Below are 24,215 nucleotides of genomic sequence, written 5' to 3' on the forward strand. Positions count from 1 at the left end.
TGGAGGTAAGATACAAACCACTTCCGGGCTGTATTTGAAATCTCCTGGTTTGAGAGAATTTAACTGGTGCTCCCATGCTGCTCTTCTTGATGACACTGAGGACTGAATGTAGACTCCAGACAGAGACAGAGATCGTTGAGAGGAGAACGTGACACCAGCAGCTGCAGGCTGTTAGTGTGGAGAATGTGTGTGTGTGTGAGATCTCATTTGGCTGATTTGCTCTGAGCTGAACACTTTCCTCCTCTTCGACTCTACATTCAGGTGAAAAGAAAGAAACATCTCACTCACACAGACACACAAACACACACACAAACACACAAAATCTTGCTCTATCTTAGAGTGTAGATTAGTTAATAGATTGTCAAACACTTTCCCACATGCACTTAATAACACACATTCACACAGCTTTCACTTCAGACTCTCTCACACACAAACACACTGACACACACAGATTTTCACTGTTTCTAATGATGTGTTTTTACATGAGTGTTACTGGCCTTACTACATTGTGTGTGTGTTTGTGTGTATTTATAGTTGTGACTGCAGCTGTTGAAGTCCATTTCACCTCCCCCTTTTCCTGTGATGTGTGTGTGTGTATAAGTATGTATAAGTGTGTGTGTGTGTGTGTGTGTGTGTGTCTGGATGCATTCTGTAAACTGGTTTCACTGGTTTTACTTCACTAGATTTTTAAAGGTTTGTGTGAAGCAGTAATTTTTTTTTTTTCCAGAAATGTGTTCATAACTATTCAGTCAATTTGAATAATAAAGACCAGCTAGAAGATATAAGATTAGCTAAAGGTTTTCTCTGCCCTGAAATTCAGTAGGTGTGTCAGGTGTGCAGACGCTCTGTCCAGCTGACCAGGGCAGGCAGGGCACCAGCAGCAGTGGGTTATGGGTACATTGGGTCGTTTCTGCTCTCTGCTGGACCTGGTCCTGCTGGACCTCATTACCAGTGTGGCAGGGCCATAAACTGGACAGTGAAGAAAAACATTACAATGTGTATTATAAATGAATAACAGGGTATGTATTTTTGCCATAATAACCTGTGTGTGTGTATGTGTGTGTGTGTGTGTGAGGCAGCTGTGTGATGGACTCCCACAGCCCCGAGGAGGTGAAAGACGGAGAGGAGCAGAATATAGAGTTTTTCAAACAACAGGTGCTGCTGCTGAGAGAGAAAGCACGTAAGAGCACAAACACACACTCGCACACACAGACTTATTATCTTTCTTTTCCTAATAAACACAGAAATAAAACGGATATTTATATGGTGAACATGACTATATTATGTCAGGAGCCCTCAGGATTACTTTTCTGTATCTTGATGAACCCTTCATGGATGTATTGATGGATGTGGGTTTGCATGAGTAAGATCTGGCCATCATGGAACACTAGTCTCTTTTATCCGGGTGGCAGGGTGGGTGCAGCCTTCTGAATCAGGAGTCCCAGGTTCAAACCCCCTTTACAACAGTAACCCTGAGAGTGGTAGAGCTACTGCCTAATCTGAACAATTTGTGTGTAGTTCTCCAGTCCTCAGTTCGAGAACAGAAGAGACTGCTTGTGGAAAATGCCAAACTGAAGAAAGACATTGACGAACTGAAAACACAGCTACAAGAGAAACAAAGAAGAAAAGCAGGTACACACACACACACACACACACAGTTTGTTTGATAAGGTGTGTAATTTAATTGCTGGTTGGTTTTATATTTTGTCTTTTCAGCTAAACTTCTGGAAATATCATTAGCTGAAGCAACCAGTTCTCTAACAACCAAAGAACCAGTCCCATCCTCATCATCAGCCACACCCATGCCCAGCTCCGCCCCCCTCAACAAAAAGAATGATGGTCGCAAGCGGAGAGGTGACACACTTGCTTACACATGCACATTCCAGATGGCATGGACACACACCAGAGCTCCGTTTGTGTGTGTGTGACAGTAACTTTCAGGGCTGTGAGGTCTGGGGGGCAGAGGTCATCCATTCAAGCCCTGGAGCCTGAACTCAGTGTGATGTGCCTGGACCTTCGCGTTGGAAAGATCCTTTCCACTTTGCAACACCCAGACTCTGACTCACTCTGTGTGCAGAAAGTTGACTTGGGAGAAGCCACGCCCAGAACTGCTGTTAGTGCAGTCATAAGAAATGCACCACTGGAAGAGGTAAACAGGCATGTTCATTTAAACATTTAACACCTATAACACAGATATTCACCCCAAACCAAAACACCACACGGTAATAGTCTTCACCAAAAACACCACAAGATTCAGACCTTCACCCCAAACCACAACACAACAAGTCACTATTCTTCACCAAAAACACCACAAGATTCAGACCTTCACCCCAAACCACAACACAACAAGTCACTAGTCTTCACCAAAAATACCAAGAGATACAGACCTTCACCCCAAACTAAAACACCACACGGTACTAGTCTTCACCAAAAACATCGCAAGATACAGACCTTCACCTCAAACCACAACACAACAAGGTACTAGTCTTCACCAAAAACACCACAAGATACAGACCTTCACCCCAAACCACAACACAACAAGGTACTAGTCTTCACCAAAAACACCACGAGATTCAGACCTTCACCGCAAACCACAACACCACACGTTACTAGTCTTCACCAAAAACACCAAGAGATACAGACCTTCAACCCAAACCACAACACAACAAGGTACTAGTCTTCACCAAAAACACCACAAGATACAGACCTTCACCCCAAACCACAACACAACAAGGTACTAGTCTTCACCAAAAACACCACGAGATTCAGACCTTCACCCCAAACCACAACACCACACGGTACTAGTCTTCACTAAAAACACCAAAAGATAAAGACCTTCAACCCAAACCACAACACCACACGGTACTAGTCTTCACCAAAAACACCACAAGATACAGACCTTCACCCCAAACCACAACACAACAAGGTACTAGTCTTCACCAAAAATACCAAGAGATACAGACCTTCACCCCAAACCGCAACACAACAAGGTACTAGTCTTCACCAAAAACACCACGAGATACAGACCTTCACCCCAAACCACAACACCACACGGTACTAGTCTTCACCAAAAATACCAAGAGATACAGGCCTTCACCCCAAACTAAAACACCACACGGTACTAGTCTTCACCAAAAATACAAAGAGATACAGGCCTTCACCCCAAACCACAACACCACACGGTACTAGTCTTCACTAAAAACACCAAAAGATAAAGACCTTCAACCCAAACCACAACACCACACGGTACTAGTCTTCACTAAAAACACCAAAAGATACAGACCTTCACCCCAAACCACAACACAACAAGGTACTAGTCTTCACCAAAAACACCACAAGATACAGACCTTCACCCCAAACCACAACACAACAAGGTACTAGTCTTCATCAAAAACACCACGAGATTCAGACCTTCACCGCAAACCACAACACCACACGGTACTAGTCTTCACCAAAAACACCAAGAGATACAGACCTTCAACCCAAACCACAACACAACAAGGTACTAGTCTTCACCAAAAACACCACAAGATACAGACCTTCACCCCAAACCACAACACAACAAGGTACTAGTCTTCACCAAAAACACCACGAGATACAGACCTTCAACCCAAACCACAACACCACACGGTACTAGTCTTCACCAAAAATACCAAGAGATACAGGCCTTCACCCCAAACTAAAACACCACACGGTACTAGTCTTCACCAAAAATACAAAGAGATACAGGCCTTCACCCCAAACCACAACACCACACGGTACTAGTCTTCACTAAAAACACCAAAAGATAAAGACCTTCAACCCAAACCACAACACCACACGGTACTAGTCTTCACTAAAAACACCACAAGATACAGACCTTCACCCCAAACCACAACACAACAAGGTACTAGTCTTCACCAAAAATACCAAGAGATACAGACCTTCACCCCAAACCGCAACACAACAAGGTACTAGTCTTCACCAAAAACACCACGAGATACAGACCTTCACCCCAAACCACAACACCACACGGTACTAGTCTTCACCAAAAATACCAAGAGATACAGGCCTTCACCCCAAACTAAAACACCACACGGTACTAGTCTTCACCAAAAATACAAAGAGATACAGGCCTTCACCCCAAACCACAACACCACACGGTACTAGTCTTCACTAAAAACACCAAAAGATAAAGACCTTCAACCCAAACCACAACACCACACGGTACTAGTCTTCACTAAAAACACCAAAAGATACAGACCTTCACCCCAAACCACAACACAACAAGGTACTAGTCTTCACCAAAAACACCACAAGATACAGACCTTCACCCCAAACCACAACACAACAAGGTACTAGTCTTCATCAAAAACACCACGAGATTCAGACCTTCACCGCAAACCACAACACCACACGGTACTAGTCTTCACCAAAAACACCAAGAGATACAGACCTTCAACCCAAACCACAACACAACAAGGTACTAGTCTTCACCAAAAACACCACAAGATACAGACCTTCACCCCAAACCACAACACAACAAGGTACTAGTCTTCACTAAAAACACCAAAAGATAAAGACCTTCAACCCAAACCACAACACCACACGGTACTAGTCTTCACCAAAAATACCAAGAGATACAGGCCTTCACCCCAAACTAAAACACCACACGGTACTAGTCTTCACCAAAAATACAAAGAGATACAGGCCTTCACCCCAAACCACAACACCACACGGTACTAGTCTTCACTAAAAACACCAAAAGATAAAGACCTTCAACCCAAACCACAACACCACACGGTACTAGTCTTCACTAAAAACACCAAAAGATACAGACCTTCACCCTAAACCACAACACAACAAGGTACTAGTCTTCACCAAAAACACCACAAGATACAGACCTTCACCCCAAACCACAACACAACAAGGTACTAGTCTTCACCAAAAACACCACGAGATTCAGACCTTCACCGCAAACCACAACACCACACGGTACTAGTCTTCACCAAAAACACCAAGAGATACAGACCTTCAACCCAAACCACAACACAACAAGGTACTAGTCTTCACCAAAAACACCACAAGATACAGACCTTCACCCCAAACCACAACACCACACGGTACTAGTCTTCACCAAAAACACCAAAAGATAAAGACCTTCAACCCAAACCACAACACCACACGGTACTAGTCTTCACCAAAAACACCACAAGATACAGACCTTCACCCCAAACCACAACACAACAAGGTACTAGTCTTCACCAAAAATACCAAGAGATACAGACCTTCACCCCAAACCGCAACACAACAAGGTACTAGTCTTCACCAAAAACACCACGAGATTCAGACCTTCACCCCAAACCACAACACAACAAGGTACTAGTCTTCACCAAAAATACCAAGAGATACAGACCTTCACCCCAAACCACAACACCACACGGTACTAGTCTTCACCAAAAATACCAAGAGATACAGGCCTTCACCCCAAACTAAAACACCACACGGTACTAGTCTTCACCAAAAATACAAAGAGATACAGGCCTTCACCCCAAACCACAAGGTACTAGTCTTCATCCAAAAATGAGAAGACGCAGACCTTCAGTGTAAGATTCTATTCACATCTTACCTCCGTGTGTGTGTGTGTGTGTGTGTGTGTGTCAGCTGAAAGAGTGTCTGTGTGTGTGTGTGTGTAATGTTCGTGGTGTCCGTGTGCGTGGAGTTTATTCTCAGGCTCGTGTTCTCTGTGCCGAGGATTCTGCCCACATGGAACTTGTGGTTCCACCCGGCTCTTCTCAGCCTGGAGATCGAATCACCTTCCAGGGTTATGCTGGTAAAACACACTGAACACGCTGAACAGCGGCCAGGGGGAGTCGATTATATACAGGGAGTGCAGAATTATTAGGCAAGTTGTATCTTTGAGGAATAATTTTATTATTGAACAACCACCATGTTCTCAATGAACCCAAAACACTAATTAATATCAAAGCTGAATGTTTTTGGAAGTAGTTTTTAGTTTGTTTTTATTTTTAGCTATTTTAGGGGGATATCTGTGTGTGCGCAGGTGACTATTACTGTGCATAATTATTAGGCAACTTAAACAAATATATACCCATTCAATTATTTATTTTTACCAGTGAAACCAATAAACATCTCCACATTCACAAATACATTTCTGACATTCATAAACAAAACAAAAACAAATCAGCGACCAATATAGCCACCTTTCTTTGCAAGGACACTCAAAAGCCTGCCATCCATGGATTGTCAGTGTTTTGATCTGTTCACCATCAACATTGCGTGCAGCAGCAACCACAGCCTCCCAGACACTGTTCAGAGAGGTGTACTGTTTTCCCTCCTTGTAAATCTCACATTTGATGATGGACCACAGGTTCTCAATGGGGTTCAGATCAGGTGAACAAGGAGGCCATGTCATTAGTTTTTCCTTCTTTTAGACCCTTTCTTGCCAGCCATGCTGTGGAGTACTTCTGGCCCATCAAGACTCACTCTCATTTCATCAGTCCATAAAACCTTAGAAAAATCAGTATTGAGATATTTCTTGGCCCAGTCTTGACGTTTCAGCTTGTGTGTCTTGTTCAGTGGTGGTCGTCTTTCAGCCTTTCTTACCTTGGCCATGTCTCTGAGTATTGCACACCTTGTGCTTTTGGGCACTCCAGTGATGTTGCAGCTCTGAAATATGGCCAAACTGGTGGCAAGTGGCATCTTGGCAGCTGCACGCTTGACTTTTCTCAGTTCATGGGCAGTTATTTTGCGCCTTGGTTTTTCCACACGCTTCTTTTTGAATGAAACGCTTGATTGTTCGATGATCACGCTTCTGAAGCTTTGCAATTTTAAGAGTGCTGCATCCCTCTGCAAGATATCTCACTATTTCTGACTTTTCTGAGCCTGTCAAGTCCTTCCTTTGACCCATTTTGCCAAAGGAAAGGAAGTTGCCTAATAATTATGCACACCTGATATAGGGTGTTGATGTCATTAGACCACACCCCTTCTCATTACAGAGATGCACATCACCTAATATGCTTAATTGGTAGTAGGCTTTCGAGCCTATACAGCTTGGAGTAAGACAACATGCATGAAGAGGATGATGTGGACAAAATACTCATTTGCCTAATAATTCTGCACTCCCTGTAGATTATGTTTGTTATAAATATTTAGCTTCATTGATCATCAGAAAAGCCGGCGAGGTCCATGTTGGTCCGAGTCTTTCTCATGACGGCGGGTAAATCAGGGGCGACTCTTGCTCCCCATCTGGGGGAAGTTGGGGCTGATATGGACCACCGGTCTGGTACCTGTGTACCACCCATATGGGCGTGTTACCTGGGAAGGGGCGGAGTCATGGTCATTTAACACTAATTAGTGTCATTTCACTACAGGCTTCATTTATTTCAACATATACAGTCAGATATTTACCCACATTTCCCACCTACTGTTTTTTACTAGCTGATAAACATTCCAATTTCACAGCAAGTTGTCCTCAGTTATCTGAAGTTTGATATAATGGTGTCATAATTACATCAAATTCCACGTGTGTGTGTGTGTGTGTAGGTGAACCGGACAGTGAGCTGAATCCACGCCAGCGTGTTTTTGAAAACCTGCAGTCAGACTTGCGCACTGACGGTAGGGGCGTGGCTACCTATAAGGGCGTGGCCTTTGAGGTGCGAGGAAAGGGCTTCTGTCGGACTGCAAGCGTCATCAGTGGATTCATCAAGTAACCCCAGGGTGCTATCGCCATGGTGACACAGCTTGTGGTGTTATATCTACACAACATCCTAATAAATGTTCTCTTCCACTTGTCTCTCAGGGTGTCCAATTACTCTGAATAGTATTTCAATGCAAATTATATTATTCATATAAATATGATGTACACTCATAATGTCCTGGGATTCAAATGTCAAACCAGAGGACATTATGAGGGTTGAACTTTGAAGACCTCAGAACGAAACAGAAGGAACCTTGAAGGTCCATAGAAGGAAACATTCAGCAGAATCTGGGGGTTAACATGAGATCTAGAAGAAAGAGAATTTAAATTCGGTGATTGTCAAATCACAGAAGTAGTTCAATAATCACTTTTAAAAGTGCCGTTTCTGTGCATGGTCTGGGCCACCAGGTGGCGCCACATCTTCATGCAGGGACATGGGAGTACTATTGGGGCTTGGTGACCTGACAATGTAGGCATGAAGGTGCAGACAACATCAAGACTGGCGAGGCTTTTCACCTTGATGGTACTGAATGACCATGTGTCGGCTGGTCCTGGTCTACAGGCTTCTAAATCATTTACATCTGCCAAAGGTCAGCAGGTCATAAACCCTGTCCACGGTGTCTGGGATCTTTGATGATCTTCCCTGTCCCTCTCCTGGTTCTTGAGAGGAATAGGTCCTGGACCGAGGGCGGGGGGCACCAGTGATTGCAGTCTGTCCCAGTGCTGTTGATTGGCGTCTCCATACCAAACTGTGATGGAGGAGCACAGGACGGACTCAATGACTGCAGTGTACGTCCTGGGAGAAGCTGGTACCCACGAATTTGATGGTGTTGAGGGACGTCTCCTGAAGTCCACTGTCATCTCTATAGTCTTGTTCAGCTCCATGCTGTACTGACCGTACCAGAGTACCAGCCGCTCAACTTCTTGTCGGTATGCAGATTCTGCATGAGTCATCTGCAAGCTTCACGAGTTTAACATCTGAGTTCCTGGAGGAGCAGTGATTGGTGTAGAGGGAGAAGAGCAGTGGGGACAGGACACGTCCTTGAGGGGCACCAGTACTGTGGGTCTGTGTTCCAGACGTGGTCTTTTCCAGCCTTACTTGCTGCTTCCTGTCTGTCTGGAAGCTAGCAGGTGACATGTTGAGCTGGGAGAGTTTGGAGAACAGGAGATTTGGGACCAAAAAATGTGTTAAAAACCAAACTAAAGTCCGAACTATGTTTAGTTTTTTTTTTTCTGACCATCCAGATGTTTTGAAATCTTTCTGATCCTCTTCTTCCTGGTGGGCATCATCACGTCTTCACACTGACGCTGTAGCGGCAGGAGAGGAAGATTAATAGGATTTCAGTGTATTAGACAATAGAGCTGACAGGGCAGGAGGGACAGTAATCTGCCCTGACCCACAGCTGCCAAGGTGAGTACACACACATACACAACTCCATATACACACACACACAGAACTACATATACACACGAATACACAACTCCATATACACACACTCACACACACACAACTACATATACACACACACACACACAGAACTACATATACACACAAATACTCTACTCCATATACACACACACTCACTCACACAGAACTACATATACACACAAATACACAACTCCATATACACACACACACTCACACACACAACTACATATACACACACACACACACAGAACTCCATATACACACACACACAGAACCACATATACACACGAATACACAACTCCATATACACACACACTCACTCACACAGAACTACATATACACACGAATACACAACTCCATACACACACACACACACACACACAGAACTACATATACACACGAATACACAACTCCATATACACACACACATACACAACTCCATATACATACACACTCCCACACACTCAACTACATATACACACACTAATACACAACTCCATATACACACACACAGAACTACATATACACACGAATACACAACTACATACACTCACACGCACACACAGAACTACATATACATACACACACACATACACAACTCCATATATACACCCCCACACACACAACCACATATACACACGAATACACAACTCCATATACACACACACAGAACTACATATACACACGAATACACTACTCCATATACACACACGAATACACAACTCCATATATACACACACACAGAACTACATATATACACACGCATACACACACACACACACACACACAGAACTACATATACATACACACACACATACACACCTAAATATAAACACACACATACACAACTCCATATATACACCCCCACAAACACAACTCCATATACACACACACACACACATATACAACTCCATATATACACACACGCACACACAGAACTACATATACACACACACGCATACACAACTTCATATACACACGAATACACAACTCCATATACACACACACATACACAACTCCATATACACACAAACACAGAACTACATATAAACACACGCATACACAACTACATATACACACACATGCATACACAACTAGAAGGTGTGTCCATACTTTTGGTCTGTACTGTAAATACACACACACACATGCTTACACAACAACATATACACACAACTACATAAACACACACACCTATACACACAATATATATATATATATATATACACTCACACAAACACACACATTTACATATATATATACACGCATACACAACTACATGTACACACACTCACACACACCCACATATGCATGCAAACACACCCCCACACACACACAGACAGTCATACACAGAATCAGACAATCAAACAATTTCTTAAACACTCTCAAGCCCGAGCTGACATTACACACACACACAGTATCCCAATGAATATGGATGAGATTTGTTTCAGATCCACTGTGTGTGTGTGTCTGTGTGTGTCATATTCACCCTCCCAGTAAATCTCCAATCCCGTTGGGGCTCAGAGAAATCCCGTAACTCCGAGCAGCCATGTCATCGCTGTGGAAGAATATTTGGACAAATTAGGGCCTTTTTGCTCCCTTTCTGCCAGTGTGTGTGTGTGTGTGTGTGTGTGTGTGTGCTGTAAATGGCTTGATGGATCATTGTGGAAATGGAACATGGATGGAGGAACGTGTCTGAGCTGTCTGCACTAGAGGAGCATTGTTAGGTGAGAGACGTTCTTTCCAGCTGCTTTTTAAAGTTGCTGAATGATTTAATTTTTGTAGTTTTTCATGAGATGTTAACACTTTCACCTCAGAATCCGGTGCCATGTCTTCGAGAGTGACATCGCACTGCGCCATCCCCGTCCCTCCACAGCCCGGGGCAGCCGAGGTCGTCGAGGGCAACCAGCAGTTGACCATGTGAGCTGACGCCGGGGTGGGGGTGGATTATGGGGTGCAGACAGTGGCTCCCCAAGTGGAGTCCGGAGTTGCTGAAAGCCACAAAAAGATTCACATCAAACGTGTACCGTATGTGGTTTTTAGCTGATGCTTCGACCTCCGTGTGAACCTTCAGTAGGACCCAAAACGCGGCACTCTGACAATTTTACTGCGAATCATAAAAAGGTGAATTTTCACTTTATCTAGAGAGGAAGCCTGTCCAGATCCTGGAGCAGAATTCAACACCAACAACAGCAACAACAAAGAGTGAGTACACACACACACACACATACATACACACAGAGTACAGAGAATCCATCCATCCATCCATCCGTCTGTCTGTACTCCAGTGAGGAAGAGAAAAAGAAGGAGAAGAAGGAAAAGAAAGAGAAAAAAGAGTAAGTAACAGCAGAATAACACTCATCACTCATTCAGTTCAGCATGCAGGTCAAAAAGTCATTTCTGCACTTCACATCAGAAAAAAGGACAAGAAAACTAAAAAAGAGAAGAAAGAAAAGAAAGAAAAGGACAAGGAAAAAGAGAAGGAGAAGGAAAAAGAGAAGGAAAAAGAGAAGGAGAAGGAAAAAGAGAAGGAGAAAGAGAAGGAGAAAGAGAAGCAAAAGTAAGTTTTTATGTATTGCATTTTCACAACGACTGAAAGTGAAAGTGACGTGATTGTCATTGTGGGACACTGCAGCACAGCACATGGTGACACAGTGAAATGTGTCCTCTGTATTTAACCGTCACCCTTGGTGACAGTGGGCACCATGACAGGCCCCCGGGGAGCAGAGTGTGGGGATGGTGCCTTGCTCGGTGGCGCCTTGGCAGTTCCAAATTTCGGATTCTGTCCACATCTGACAGATTATCCTGTTTTGGGGCAGTGGTGGCCAAGCGGTTATGGAAGTGGCCCCGTAATCAGAAGGTTGCCGGTTCGAATCCCGATCCGCCAAGGTGCCACTGAGCAAAGCACCTTCCCCACACACTGCTCCCCGGGCGCCTGTCATGGTGCCCACTGCTCACTCAGGGTGATGGGTTAAATGCAGAGGACACATTTCACTGTGTGCACCGTGTGCTGTGCTGCTGTATATCATATGTGACAATCACTTCACTTTAAGGTTACCGGTCCACTTCTTTACCCGCCAGGCCACCACTGCCCTGAGACACAGAATACAAAAAAAGACTATCATAAGTAGTCATCACAACAACACACTGAGTTCAACGTAATTATTAGTACGACACACAACTGTCACCGTCCTATGGCCACACCTCCAGATGATTTGTGTTGTGATGGCTGTTGACTGACAGGCCGAAGGAGATCTACGTGATTGATCCTGCAGGAAACATCTACTACAACTGGCTCTTCATCATCACCATACCTGTCATGTACAACTGGACCCTCATCATCGCCAGGTGACGTTACTGTTTATTAACAAGCAGGTACTGAAATAAGCATTTATGGAGTAAATCAGGGGACAGTGACGAGGACTGAAGCTCCGTCCATGAGGGCTCCTCTTTCTTCACTTTCTCTTACTGTGATTGGTTCTTGCGCAGGGCCTGCTTTGAAGAGCTCCAGCATGACTACTTGATGACCTGGTTTATAGTGGATTACGTATCGGACCTAATCTACCTTGCAGACATGGTGTTCCGCACCAGGACAGGTAGCATCTTTCACAAATTCTACTTTACGGTGGAGGACAGGAGCGGTCTCCTCTTTTGCATTGTGAAAATGCTCCACCTCTCTCGATTTGTCTCTGTGGAGATGGCTTTTACACAGAGACTAAACATGTGTTTGTGTATAGGCTACCTGGAGCAGGGCTTGCTGGTGAAAGATGAGCAGAAGCTACGCGACCGCTATGTGAAGAGTATCCAGTTCAAGCTGGACCTGGTCTCCATGATCCCCACTGACGTTTTCTTCTTCTACTTCGGCATGAACTACCCCGAGATCCGCATGAACAAGCTATTCCGTGTCAACCGCATGTTCGAGTTCTTCCAGCGCACAGAGACGCGAACCAACTTCCCCAACGTCTTCCGCATCTCCAACCTCGTCATGTACATCGTCATCATCATCCACTGGAACGCCTGTCTCTACTACTCCTTTTCCAAGGCCATTGGGTTTGGTGCAGACACCTTTGTGTACCCAGACACCAGGGACCCTGAGTTTGCCAGACTGGTGCGGAAGTACGCCTACAGCATGTACTGGTCCACACTGACGCTCACCACCATTGGCGAAACTCCACCCCCGGTGAAGAACTCGGAGTACTTCTTCGTGGTGACCGACTTCCTGGTGGGAGTGTTGATTTTTGCTACCATCGTCGGTAACGTGGGCTCCATGATCACCAACATGAATCAAGCCCGAGCTGACTTCCAGGCACGCATTGATGCTATCAAACAGTACATGGCCTTCCGCAAGGTCACCAAAGACCTGGAGAAGCGTGTCATAAAATGGTTTGACTACCTTTGGACCAATAAAAAAGCTGTGGACGAACGTGAGGTGCTCAAGTACCTGCCAGACAAGCTGCGAGCAGAGATTGCCATAAACGTGCACCTGGACACACTGAAGAAGGTGCGGATCTTTGCGGATTGTGAGGCCGGCCTCCTGGTGGAGCTGGTGCTGAAGCTCCAGCCACAGACGTACAGCCCTGGTGACTACATCTGCAAGAAAGGGGACATCGGACGAGAGATGTACATCATCAAAGAGGGCAAGCTGGCTGTGGTGGCTGATGATGGGGTCACTCAGTTTGTGGTTCTGAGCGATGGCAGCTACTTTGGCGAGATCAGCATCCTCAACATCAAGGGCAGCAGGGCTGGGAACCGGAGGACGGCCAACATCCGCAGCATTGGCTACTCTGACCTCTTCTGCCTCTCCAAAGACGACCTGATGGAGGCGCTAACGGAGTACCCGGATGCCAAAGCCATGCTGGAAGAAAAGGGTCGGCAGATCCTACTGAAGGACAACCTGCTGGACCTGGAGCTGGCCAAGCAGGGGCCTGACCCCAAGGACACTGAGGAGAAGGTGATCAGAATGGGGGAAACGCTGGACGAGCTGCAGACGCGATTCGCACGACTCCTCGCCGAGCACGAGGCCACGCAGGGCAAGCTGAAGAAGCGCGTCACCAAGCTGGAGAAGAAGATCACCGCCAGTGGAGGGGTGGTGTTCTCCGAGATGGTCGAGCCGGAGAAAGAATGATTCCCAAGATATGAATTCCCATGTTGGTTTGTGGGATCTTGAGAGGATGTTTTGTGTTTGGGACACGTCTACAGACTGAAACCAAAGATCTAGAAGGTTTCACACCCTCACCCAGCACATGGATGAAGGCTATTTAACTTGTAGCGGAAATGTAATTTTTTAGGATCAATTGTGGTGAAAGATGCTGTCAAGTTTTCTTCCAATAAATATTTAGTCTCTTAAATCCCCGTAGCGATGAGGGATTATTAGTGGATAATAATAACGTTTTGTTTTGTTTTTCACAAAATAAAATGCCATTACACTCATAATTTATTGTACCAATGCACAATCGCAATTATGAAATAATGAAATAATGTAAATGCAAATGAACAAAAGAGAAAATAATATATTTCTTAATTCTAATTCTGACTTTTACTGAGTCATTCATAACACAGTGGTGCCAGATATCGCATATAATTAATATGAGTAACTAATATGAGAATTTTCTGAAGCTTCTAAAGTAGAACACGCCCCATGTTATTAGGAGGTGTAACGTGGATTTGCTGTTTTTAATACATTTACACCCTTATCCAGAGCGACTTACAGTCAGTAGTTACACAGTCCCCCGGAGACACTCAGGGTTAAGTGTCTTGCTCAGGGACACGATGGTAGTAAGTGGGGTTTGAACCTGGGTCTTCTGTTTCATAGGCGAGTGTGTTACCCACCAGGCCCCTACCACCCTTTTAATAAACGAACTGAAACGTAAAGACCCGTGTGTGTGCTGATTATATAAATTAAACGTGGATTTATTTGGTAGAAATCCGCTTAGGCAGACGAAGCCACGTGTCAGCGCTCTACTCGCCGCACGGGATGCTGGGATTTGTAGTCCTCAACGCAACTCCTTTCCCGACATGCACCTGTCGGCGCGCTCTGCGCATGTCAGGACGGCGCGACGCTGGAGCGGAAGTGCGGTAGGTGTTCCAGTCTACAGGGGCTTGGAATGAATAATGTTGATTGGTGACGCGACCCCTGACCCCTGTGACCCCGCAGTGCCGCGTGAATTTATTAGGACGCTGCAGGTTTTGTTTCTCAGTGCAGGACAGCGTCTACCTCTACACCCCCTGCCTCCTTTCTGTCTTCACGTGTTTGCTGCTCTGACGTCATCTAGGTGAGTTACAATGGAGCCAGCCTGGCGACAGCAGGGTCGTGGCCGGGCCAGAGGTCAAGGTCGGGTCCATGGCGCTGCTGTGGGGTCCCTGACCCCGAGAGAAGGTGGAGCTGGTGCAGCAGCGGGCTCAGGGAGGGCCAGAAGCAGAGCTGCTGCGACCACCGGGAAAAAAGACGAGCTTCCATTGGCCCAGAGCAAAGGTAAAGGTGTGTGTGTGTGTGTGTGTGTGTGTGTGTGTTTCTCTCTCTCTCTCTCTCTCTCTCTCTCTCTCTCATATCTGTGTGTTCTGTATTCAGGTCTCTCTTCTCAGTCCAAGTTTGATGAGATCCGGAGAAGTGATCAGGCTGCTGCGCTGCGACTGGCTGAGAAGCAGTTTAGCTTCTCATCTTCTGAGGAGGAGGAGGAGGAGGATGATGATAATGATAATATGGGAAAACGTGGGATGATTCTGGAATCAACGTTCACCTCCTACACCAGACAAACAGGTTGGCGGTGTGGTGTTGTGTACAGCTGACAAGAACCTTTGGCTTTTTAACTTTACTGTGTGTGTTTTGTGTAGGAGGAGACACGTCAGATCTGGTGAGGATCAGACAGAACTTGAACGAGGCTTTTCAGTCGGGAGCAACAACCTGCCTCATCTGCATCGCATCAGTCAAGAGAACACAAGCGGTACACTCACACACTCCCGCCTGCACTCGCACACACTCTCTTGTGCTCAGACCAATCTTTCCCATGTGTGTGTAGGTGTGGAGCTGTGTGTGCTGCTACAGCATCTTCCACATCACCTGCATACAGAAGTGGGCTGCAGACTCCGCCTTCCTCGTTTCCTCCGTCACCGACGACGACTTTGGGAAGAAGGCTCCGCCCTGGCCGTGGTGAGGGATCAACCAATCACAGAGCAGCACGCTCATATGCAGCCAATCACAGCTCAGTTATGACATGTCTCCCAGTGCAGTTCCTGCCATCATGGTGTATGTGTGTGTGTGTGTGTGTGTGTGTGTGTGTGTGTCAGTCCCAAGTGTCGTTATGAGTACACTCCTCAGCAGACTCCCACTCGTTATGTGTGTTACTGTGGGAAGGAGGTTGACCCGACCCCTGACCCCTGGCTCCTCCCACACTCCTGTGGTCAGGTGTGCGAGCGGGAGTTCAAGCCGCCCTGCGGGCATCGCTGCCTGCTGCTCTGCCACCCAGGTGTGTGTACACAGAAACGCACAATTACTCACGCTCGCGGACGGACACACCCAGGCTGATTGTTGGTGTGATGTTTTTCAGGGCCGTGCCCGCCGTGTCCGAAGATGGTGTCGGTGTCGTGTGTTTGTGGTAAAGGAGCTCCGCTGCCCCGGCGCTGCCACAGCAAAGCCTGGTTCTGCCAACAACGCTGCAACACAACACTGAGCTGCGGAGCTCACCGCTGTCAGAACACCTGTCATGCAGGTACCACACACAACACACTCGGCAGTGGTGGCCTGGCGGGTAAGGAAATGGATCAGAAGGACCCGTCCCCACACGCTGCTCCCCGGACGCCTGTCATGGTGCCCACTGTCACCAAGGGTGACGGTTAAATACAGAGGACACGTTTCACCGTGTCACCGTGTGCTGTGCTGCAGTTCTTCACAATCACTTTACTTTCACCTGCCTGTCCTGTTCTCTGCAGGTGTGTGTGCTCCCTGTCCGCGGGTCAGTCTACAAAAGTGTGTGTGTGGTCTGCAGCAGGTGGAGCGTCCGTGTTCCAGTCCACTGTGGCAGTGTGATCAGGTGACCCCATCATGGACATAGGAGCTGCCTGACTGTGGTGTGAGTGTGTTAATTTTGTGTGTGTGTGTGTCAGGTCTGTGGTGCTCCTCTAGCATGTGGGAATCACACGTGTGAGCGGGTGTGTCATACTGGCTCATGTGGCCAGTGTCCTCGCTCAGGAAGCCGCTCCTGCCCGTGTGGCAAGTCCGGTGAGTTTACGCACACCACGCGCGACATTAGCTGACGCCAGACTCGGTTAGCTGCCGTCGGTAGGCAGGGCGTGGTTAGCTGGCAACAGCAGGCAGGGTGCCATGGTTGGTGTGTGTAACAGGCGGGGCGTGGTTAGCTGGCATGTGTGTAGGTGAGGTTTGGTGAGATCGGGGGTTGTTAACCAGTAGGCGAGGTTCAGTGTCATCGGGGGGGGGTTGTTAACCAGTGGGCGAGGTCGGGTGGTGGTGGGGGGGGTTGTTAACCAGTAGGCGAGGTCGGTGGGGGGTTGTTAACCAGTAGGCGAGGTCGGTGGGGGGTTGTTAACTAGTAGGCGAGGTCGGTGGGGGGTTGTTAACTAGTGGGCGAGGTCGGGGGGGGTTGTTAACCAGTAGGCGAGGTTTGGTGTCATCGGGGGGGGTTGTTAACCAGTAGGCGAGGTTGGGCGAGGTCGGTGGGGGGTAATTAACCAGTAGGCGAGGTCGGTGGGGGGTTGTTAACCAGTAGGCGAGGTCGGGTGGTGGTTGTTAACCAGTAGGCGAGGTCGGTGGGGGGTTGTTAACCAGTAGGCGAGGTCGGGTGTCATCGGGGGGGTTGTTAACCAGTAGGCGAGGTTGGGCGAGGTCGGTGGGGGGGGTTGTTAACCAGTAGGCGAGGTTGGGTGTCGTCGGGGGGGTTGTTAACCAGTAGGCAAGGTCTGTTTCCGTCCGGGGGGTTGTTAACCTGTGTGTGTGTGTGTGTGTGTGTGTGTGTGTGTGTGTTAGAGACGGCACTGCCATGTACTGCTGACGTTGCCACGTGTGGAGATACCTGTGGGAAGAAGTTGGACTGTGGCTTGCACACCTGTACGATGCGCTGTCACAGAGGAGCCTGTGAGACATGCAGACAGGTACACACCCGCTGGTACATTTATCATGTTACACACTCCTCACACCGGGTCCAGTAGATGTCACCACATGCAACATCCTGTGTGTGTGTTTAGGAGGTGGAGAAGCAGTGTCGCTGTGCTCGTTACAGCAGGTTCATGCCGTGTCATAAGGAGTACATCTGTGAGACCAAATGCACGCGCAACCGCAGCTGCCAACGGCACCAATGCAGGAGGAAGGTGAACACACACACACACACACACACACACACACACACAGGGTTTCTGAAGGTTTATGGAAGCCAAATTTAAACTTTCATCAAATTGCATAAGGGATTTGTCTGCTCTATTAAAATACAAAACGATGATTTTATATTTAAATTTTACTTCCTAATTTCTGTTCATTTTGAGCACTTGTTAAAGTCTCATATCATCTGTACTGCTGCAAGCCACTTGGGGACAACTGCAATATTTTCAGTTTGTTATTTGTGAGTCATTTCTGGTGCTTTTTCTGTGGAAACCCTGCACTCAACACACACTTTTAAGCACAAACGCTTACATGCGAGAGTACAGATGAGTGAGTGATGTGTGTGTCTGTCTCAGTGTTGCCCGGGTAACTGCCCTCCGTGTGACCAGAAATGCAACAGGATGTTGGGATGCAGGAACCACAAGTGTCCTTCAGCCTGTCATCAGGGTAGGAGCGCATATACACACACACACCCACAGGCCCAACACTCCTTATAAGGCGATGTCTGCAATCACAAATCCCATGAATGCTGAAGTGTGTGTGTGTGTGTGTGTGTGTGTATAGTGTCTGCTGCTGCTGTATGTCAGAAGACGTGATATTTGAATTAGTTGACATTTGGCATGTTACTTGACTGGTGTGTATGTGTTGGATAAAGGTCATTGTTTGGGATTTTATCGCTGTCTCTCTTTTGTCTCGATAATTGTGTGCGTGTGTGTACAGGTAGTTGCTATCCATGCCCGGAGATGGTGGAGGTGAAGTGTGTGTGTGGCTCCACGTCAATGTCTGTTCCCTGTGGGAGAGAGAGGAACACAAAACCACCACGATGCAAAGAGCTGTGCAGGTACACAAACACAAACACACACACATCAGTTTTGAGTTGTGCTTCTACAATCACTCTTTTACCAACAGGGCTCCGCCCACCTGTCACCACGAGTCACGTGAGCCCCATCGCTGCCACCCAGGATCCTGTCCCCCCTGCCGCCAGGCCTGCCAGCAGCCACTGCCCCGCTGCAGACACCTCTGTCCCCAGCCCTGCCATGACCAGGTGATGGTGAAGAGCGCGGAGAGGGTGAGTGTGTTCTCACACACTCTTACAATGACTGTCAGGTGTCCATCATGGTGTCTCCATTCTATAGCTGTGCAGAACTATACTGTGTGTGTGTGTGTGTGTGTGTGTGTGTGTGTGTGTGTAGGCTCCTCTAGTGGGTCCGTGGGAACAGCCATCTGCTCCAGCATTCGTGTGCAAAGCCCTGCCCTGTCCACCCTGCCAGGTGGCCATTCCAACGTAAGTAAAACACACACACACACACACACACACACACACACACACACACACACAGCTGGGAACAGGCATCTGACGTGCCAAATGGCTGGCGTTAGCATGCTGGTTCCAGCAGATTCCTCTGGTTCTGAGTTTCAGCCAGAGCCAACGCGACACTGTCCATCTCAAAAATAGGATGTCACTTGATATGCCACACAATGTCACATGTGCGTTAAATTGTAAACTAATCTAATGTACAGCTCCCAGCATCTCGCATGGTTCTGCACACACAGCTCAGGCTTGGTCTGAAGAAGTGGAATTGACTGTGTGTGTATGTTTTCTTTCCCTGCAGGGTCTGTCTCGGGGAACATGAGGTGGGTCCTTTGTTCTTTGTTCTGTGGGGTCCAGATGCCTCTGCTCGTGTTCTGATGTTCTCGCTCATTGTGGTTTTTGTAGAGCTGAATGATTTATGGAATTTCAACCAAAATAATCAAACTGGCCTGACTGCAATTTGAAAACCACAACAAGTGTGTGTGTGGGGGGTGGGGGCGTGGAGGACCGGATGGCTGGTGGGACTCTGCGAATGCTGCTGACATTTGAGACGAGATTAAACGAAATGCTGTAACCTTTACCTTATCACACAGTTTGTCATTTGCGTGTGTGTCTGTGTCAGGTCAATCCTGTGCCCTGTCACATTCTGGGTCCATTCTCTTGTGGCCGAGCCTGTGGGCGAACTTTGACCTGTGGAAACCATAAATGCACACTAGAATGTCACCACGTCTCAACCAGCGAATCTGGAGACAAAAGTCAGGTACAGACACACAATTCCACCAGCTTATAAACACACACATAGTCATGAGATGTGTAGAGTTACTACAGAGCAGCAACAGAAAAGGAAGAAAAATGTCTGTTCACCACTGAACACTGAAACTAAAGGAATGTGAGACGTGGTGATGCAGCGCAGCAGGAATATCACACCGTGGCATTTTAAACTACGTTAATGCATTGTTAATTGTCATCTTTTAGTAGATGCTCTTTTAAACTGCGTGTGTACATGTAAACAAACCACACAGCAATTTGTGTGTGTGCAGGCTGGGAAAGAGTGTATTCAGTGTGACGAAGGGTGTTCCAAACCCCGCCCACCAGGCTGCACCCATACGTGTCCACGCCCATGTCACCAAGGCAGCTGCCCACCCTGTCAGCAGATGATGCGTGTGCGTTGCCACTGCAAGATCAGCGGCCTGTACATCGAGTGTGTGTAAGTTGTCCGTTTGTGTCCCTTGCTGTCCTCAGCCACCTGTTCATAGTTTAATTTCATTACGCCCTTATCCAGACCGACTTACAATCAGTAGTTACAGGGACAGTCTCCCTGGAGCAACTCAGGGTTAAGTGTCTTGCTCAGGGACACAATGGTAGTAAGTGGGATTTGAACCTGGGTCTTCTGGTTCATAGGCGAGCGTGTTACCCACTAGGCTACTACCACCCCGGTTCAAATCCCACTTACAGTTCATCTCCCGTCTCAGTCTACACCAGACAACAACAAGATTGAGTTATTGAGTGTTTAGTTCCTTACTCCAGACCTGCGGAGGGTCCTCGTTACTCCTCTTACTCCTGACCTGCGGAGGGTCCTCATACTCCTCTTACTCCAGACCTGTGGAAGGTCCTCATTTAGTGCTAGAACATTTTTTTTTACTGCTTGAAATTAAACATGATTGCATCCCATTGTTAAACCTGTGTATCCTGTGAGTATATTGGTTCTCTCCATCTGACCTCCTGCTGATTGAGATGATGTGGTCTTACTTGCAGGGTATGGACTGCATCTGATGATGAAGGTCAAACTCTGCTGAGCTCCTGCAGGAACCGCTGTCCCAAACAGGTACCTGTGTCTGTGTGTGTAATATTTTCCAGCGTTGAGATTAGCAGTGATTAGTGCCGTTAGTGAGGTTGTTGAACCATGCAGAACACACACACACACACGTACGTACATGCTCACCCTCTAACCAAACAAGCCTCAATGTTGATTAGCGTGGAGTGTGTGAGCGTGTGAATGCATAGATCAGGGAATTGTGTGTGTCTGTGTGTCTCAGCATTAGGGGCATAACTGAGCCAAATGGGCCATGACACACACACACACACACACACACTGCTACAGAAACCACAGCAGAACCCAGAATGTTTGGAGTTGGTGGCTTGTGCATTAACATGACTACTGTTCAGGAGCTCACAGATGTGTGTGTGTGCGTTGTAGCTGTCCTGTGGTCACCGTTGTAAAGACGTCTGTCACCCTGGCAACTGTGACGCTTTCTGCTCTCAGAGAGTCAAAGTCAAATGTCCCTGCAAACGCATCAAGAAGGTAAAACACGCACATGCGCGCGCACACACACACACACACACACACACACCCAAAGACAATGTGACACTGTTTGTTTCCTGTTCAGGAGTTCTCCTGCTCTCAGGCTGGACTGGTGTTGTGTGACGATGCTTGCAAGTCTCTGCAGAAGAAGGCTGCTGAGGTGTGTGTGTGTGTGTGTGTGTGTGCTGAAAAATGTGTTATATGCACTAATTGTGTGTATCTGAGCCTGATAAATGTGACCTGTGTTGTGGCGTAAAAGTTATTGTTTGGCCGTCGTCATAGACATGCATTCACAAAGGTACGTGTGTTTCAGATAAAAGCAGCAGAAGAGCAGGCTGCACTGGAGGAGGAGAGAAAGAAGGAGCAGGTGAATCTGAGCGCAAGTCCTCAGCATTTTCCAGATTATCAGTTGTTCATTGTGCGTTTGTGTGCTCATGCAGGCTGAGCTTGAGGCCTTTGAGAAACGTCTGAGGGGACGTAAGAAGAAAAACAAACGAAGCATGGACGTGGAGCCTGAAGAAGGGCCGTGGCTTCAGTACAGGAAGTATTTGCTGGTGCCTTTCTGTGGAATTTTATTGGCTGCAGCTGCCTTCTACTTACTGCAGCCGTATTAGCGAGGCGCATGCTCCTCCCCTCCGAATGTCATCAGAAGAGGCGGAGTCTGTGAATGCTGCCTTTTGATTAGGTTTTTTCTCCCTTTTCTGTATTAGTAGTATAGTTAGAGGTCGGCGTGGTTAATTAACCGGCCAGTGTCATGTAGTATGAATAATACCTCAGTGGGTGGAGTCACATTTCAGTTAAGTTTGATGTAGAAATGATTATTATTATTAATGCTTGTATTGTTTTTGATATAAAATAGCCAAGAAAATTACAATAAATCATGGTTACTATAAATTGTGCAGTTTGTGTCCTTTTTTTTCCATAAAATGTATTTGGAATAAATCAGAGATACCTGGTTCTCTGCAGGATTATGTGTGTTGCAAAAAGTTACTAAAGCAAACCCATTTTTATAACAGTAGGGTGGTAGTAGCCTAGTGTGTTAGACACTTTGCTAAATGCCATAAATTTAAATATGCAAGTCCATGCATTGGACCCAAAACAAAGATGGCGGCACTGGCGAGTAGCAGCAACGAAAGAGACTTCAGATTTTCAACGGTGCAATAAATGTGCTCATTCGTCAAAGATGTGGACGTACCTCAAAGTTAAAGGAAGCTATTCTGTAACTTGATGTTTTAGTAGGCTATAAGAGGGGCGGTATTTCATCTAGTCATTGTTGTCGCCCTGATTGCCCTAGGCATGTGCACCTGTTTGTATGTGTATACATGCAGTCCTATCTTTTCTGGGTATGTGAATATTTGTGTTTTGTCTTGTTTTTTTTTTTTTGTGCGTTGTTCTAAGTAAAACCACTGCCCAGTCAAATTCACGTGACTGTGTTCTTCCTGTTCTTGTTGAAGCTGTGACCGCTATACTTTTTACAAATATTTTACTATTACTTTTGAGTTTGAGAACAATAAACATGTTTTGAAATGTTAAGACATTAATGTTTTTTCATTTGTATAAAATAATTGCTAATTCAATAGTTAGGGCTGGACAAGAAAAAAAACTGCCCATCATGTTATTTAAGTAAATATTTATTATGCATCTAAAATGTACTGTTTGTGTATAATGTAGTCACTCTGATCATTACAGGTTTAAGTGTGGTTTCATATACAGAATAAGGATTATTATTGTAATTATTTAAGTGTTGGAAATGATTAATAAGGCATGTACCTCTGGAGGGATTATTATTACAATTATGTAGTGAAAGTGAAGTGATTGTCACTTGTGATACACAGCAGCACAGAACACGGTGCACACAGTGAAATTTGTCCTCTGCATTTAACCATCACCCTGAGTGAGCAGTGGGCACCATGACAGGCACCCGGGGAGCAGTGTGTGGGGACGGTGCTTTGCTCAGTGGCACCTTGGCAGATTGGGATTCGAAATGGCAACCTCCTGATTATGGAGCCGCTTCCTTAACAACTAGGCCACCAGTGAAAGTGAAGTGATTGTCATTGTGATACACAGCACACAGTGAAATTTGTCCTCTACATTTAACCCATCACCGCTAGGCCACCACTGCCCCACTAAAGTGAAGTGATTGTCACATGT

The 24,215-nt window shown here is 46.5% G+C and overlaps 3 protein-coding genes across 3 annotated transcripts; all 3 read left to right on the top strand.

The window, feature by feature from the left end:
* Positions 1 to 112: 112 nt before the first annotated feature.
* On the top strand, positions 113 to 7,789 carry aimp1b (aminoacyl tRNA synthetase complex interacting multifunctional protein 1b). The gene is made up of 7 exons (XM_028968442.1): positions 113 to 261; positions 1,080 to 1,180; positions 1,519 to 1,632; positions 1,717 to 1,854; positions 1,932 to 2,149; positions 5,644 to 5,812; positions 7,546 to 7,789. The coding sequence occupies exons 2-7, from the start codon at positions 1,087 to 1,089 to the stop codon at positions 7,710 to 7,712; spliced, it is 900 nt and encodes a 299-aa protein (XP_028824275.1). The 5' UTR covers positions 113 to 261; positions 1,080 to 1,086; the 3' UTR covers positions 7,713 to 7,789.
* A 2,835-nt stretch (positions 7,790 to 10,624) lies between these two features.
* Positions 10,625 to 14,558, top strand: LOC114782590 (cyclic nucleotide-gated channel rod photoreceptor subunit alpha-like). The gene is made up of 8 exons (XM_028968441.1): positions 10,625 to 10,852; positions 10,943 to 11,045; positions 11,271 to 11,330; positions 11,414 to 11,461; positions 11,542 to 11,685; positions 12,369 to 12,473; positions 12,615 to 12,721; positions 12,863 to 14,558. Exons 2-8 carry the CDS (start codon positions 10,954 to 10,956, stop codon positions 14,248 to 14,250), a joined length of 1,944 nt encoding a protein of 647 aa, XP_028824274.1. The 5' UTR covers positions 10,625 to 10,852; positions 10,943 to 10,953; the 3' UTR covers positions 14,251 to 14,558.
* Positions 14,559 to 14,784: 226 nt separating this feature from the next.
* On the top strand, positions 14,785 to 22,958 carry LOC114782588 (NF-X1-type zinc finger protein NFXL1-like). Its single transcript, XM_028968437.1, has 23 exons — positions 14,785 to 15,200; positions 15,398 to 15,597; positions 15,694 to 15,882; positions 15,957 to 16,066; positions 16,142 to 16,272; positions 16,410 to 16,588; positions 16,670 to 16,831; positions 17,052 to 17,152; positions 17,226 to 17,340; positions 18,103 to 18,227; positions 18,321 to 18,443; positions 18,807 to 18,897; positions 19,171 to 19,291; positions 19,360 to 19,519; positions 19,644 to 19,735; positions 20,064 to 20,085; positions 20,385 to 20,522; positions 20,803 to 20,969; positions 21,518 to 21,587; positions 21,960 to 22,064; positions 22,150 to 22,224; positions 22,378 to 22,431; positions 22,505 to 22,958. The coding sequence occupies exons 2-23, from the start codon at positions 15,408 to 15,410 to the stop codon at positions 22,676 to 22,678; spliced, it is 2,694 nt and encodes an 897-aa protein (XP_028824270.1). The 5' UTR covers positions 14,785 to 15,200; positions 15,398 to 15,407; the 3' UTR covers positions 22,679 to 22,958.
* Positions 22,959 to 24,215: the final 1,257 nt, after the last annotated feature.

This window comes from Denticeps clupeoides, unplaced genomic scaffold, assembly GCF_900700375.1.
Source record: "Denticeps clupeoides unplaced genomic scaffold, fDenClu1.1, whole genome shotgun sequence".
In the NCBI taxonomy this organism is placed as follows: Eukaryota; Metazoa; Chordata; class Actinopteri; order Clupeiformes; family Denticipitidae; genus Denticeps; species Denticeps clupeoides.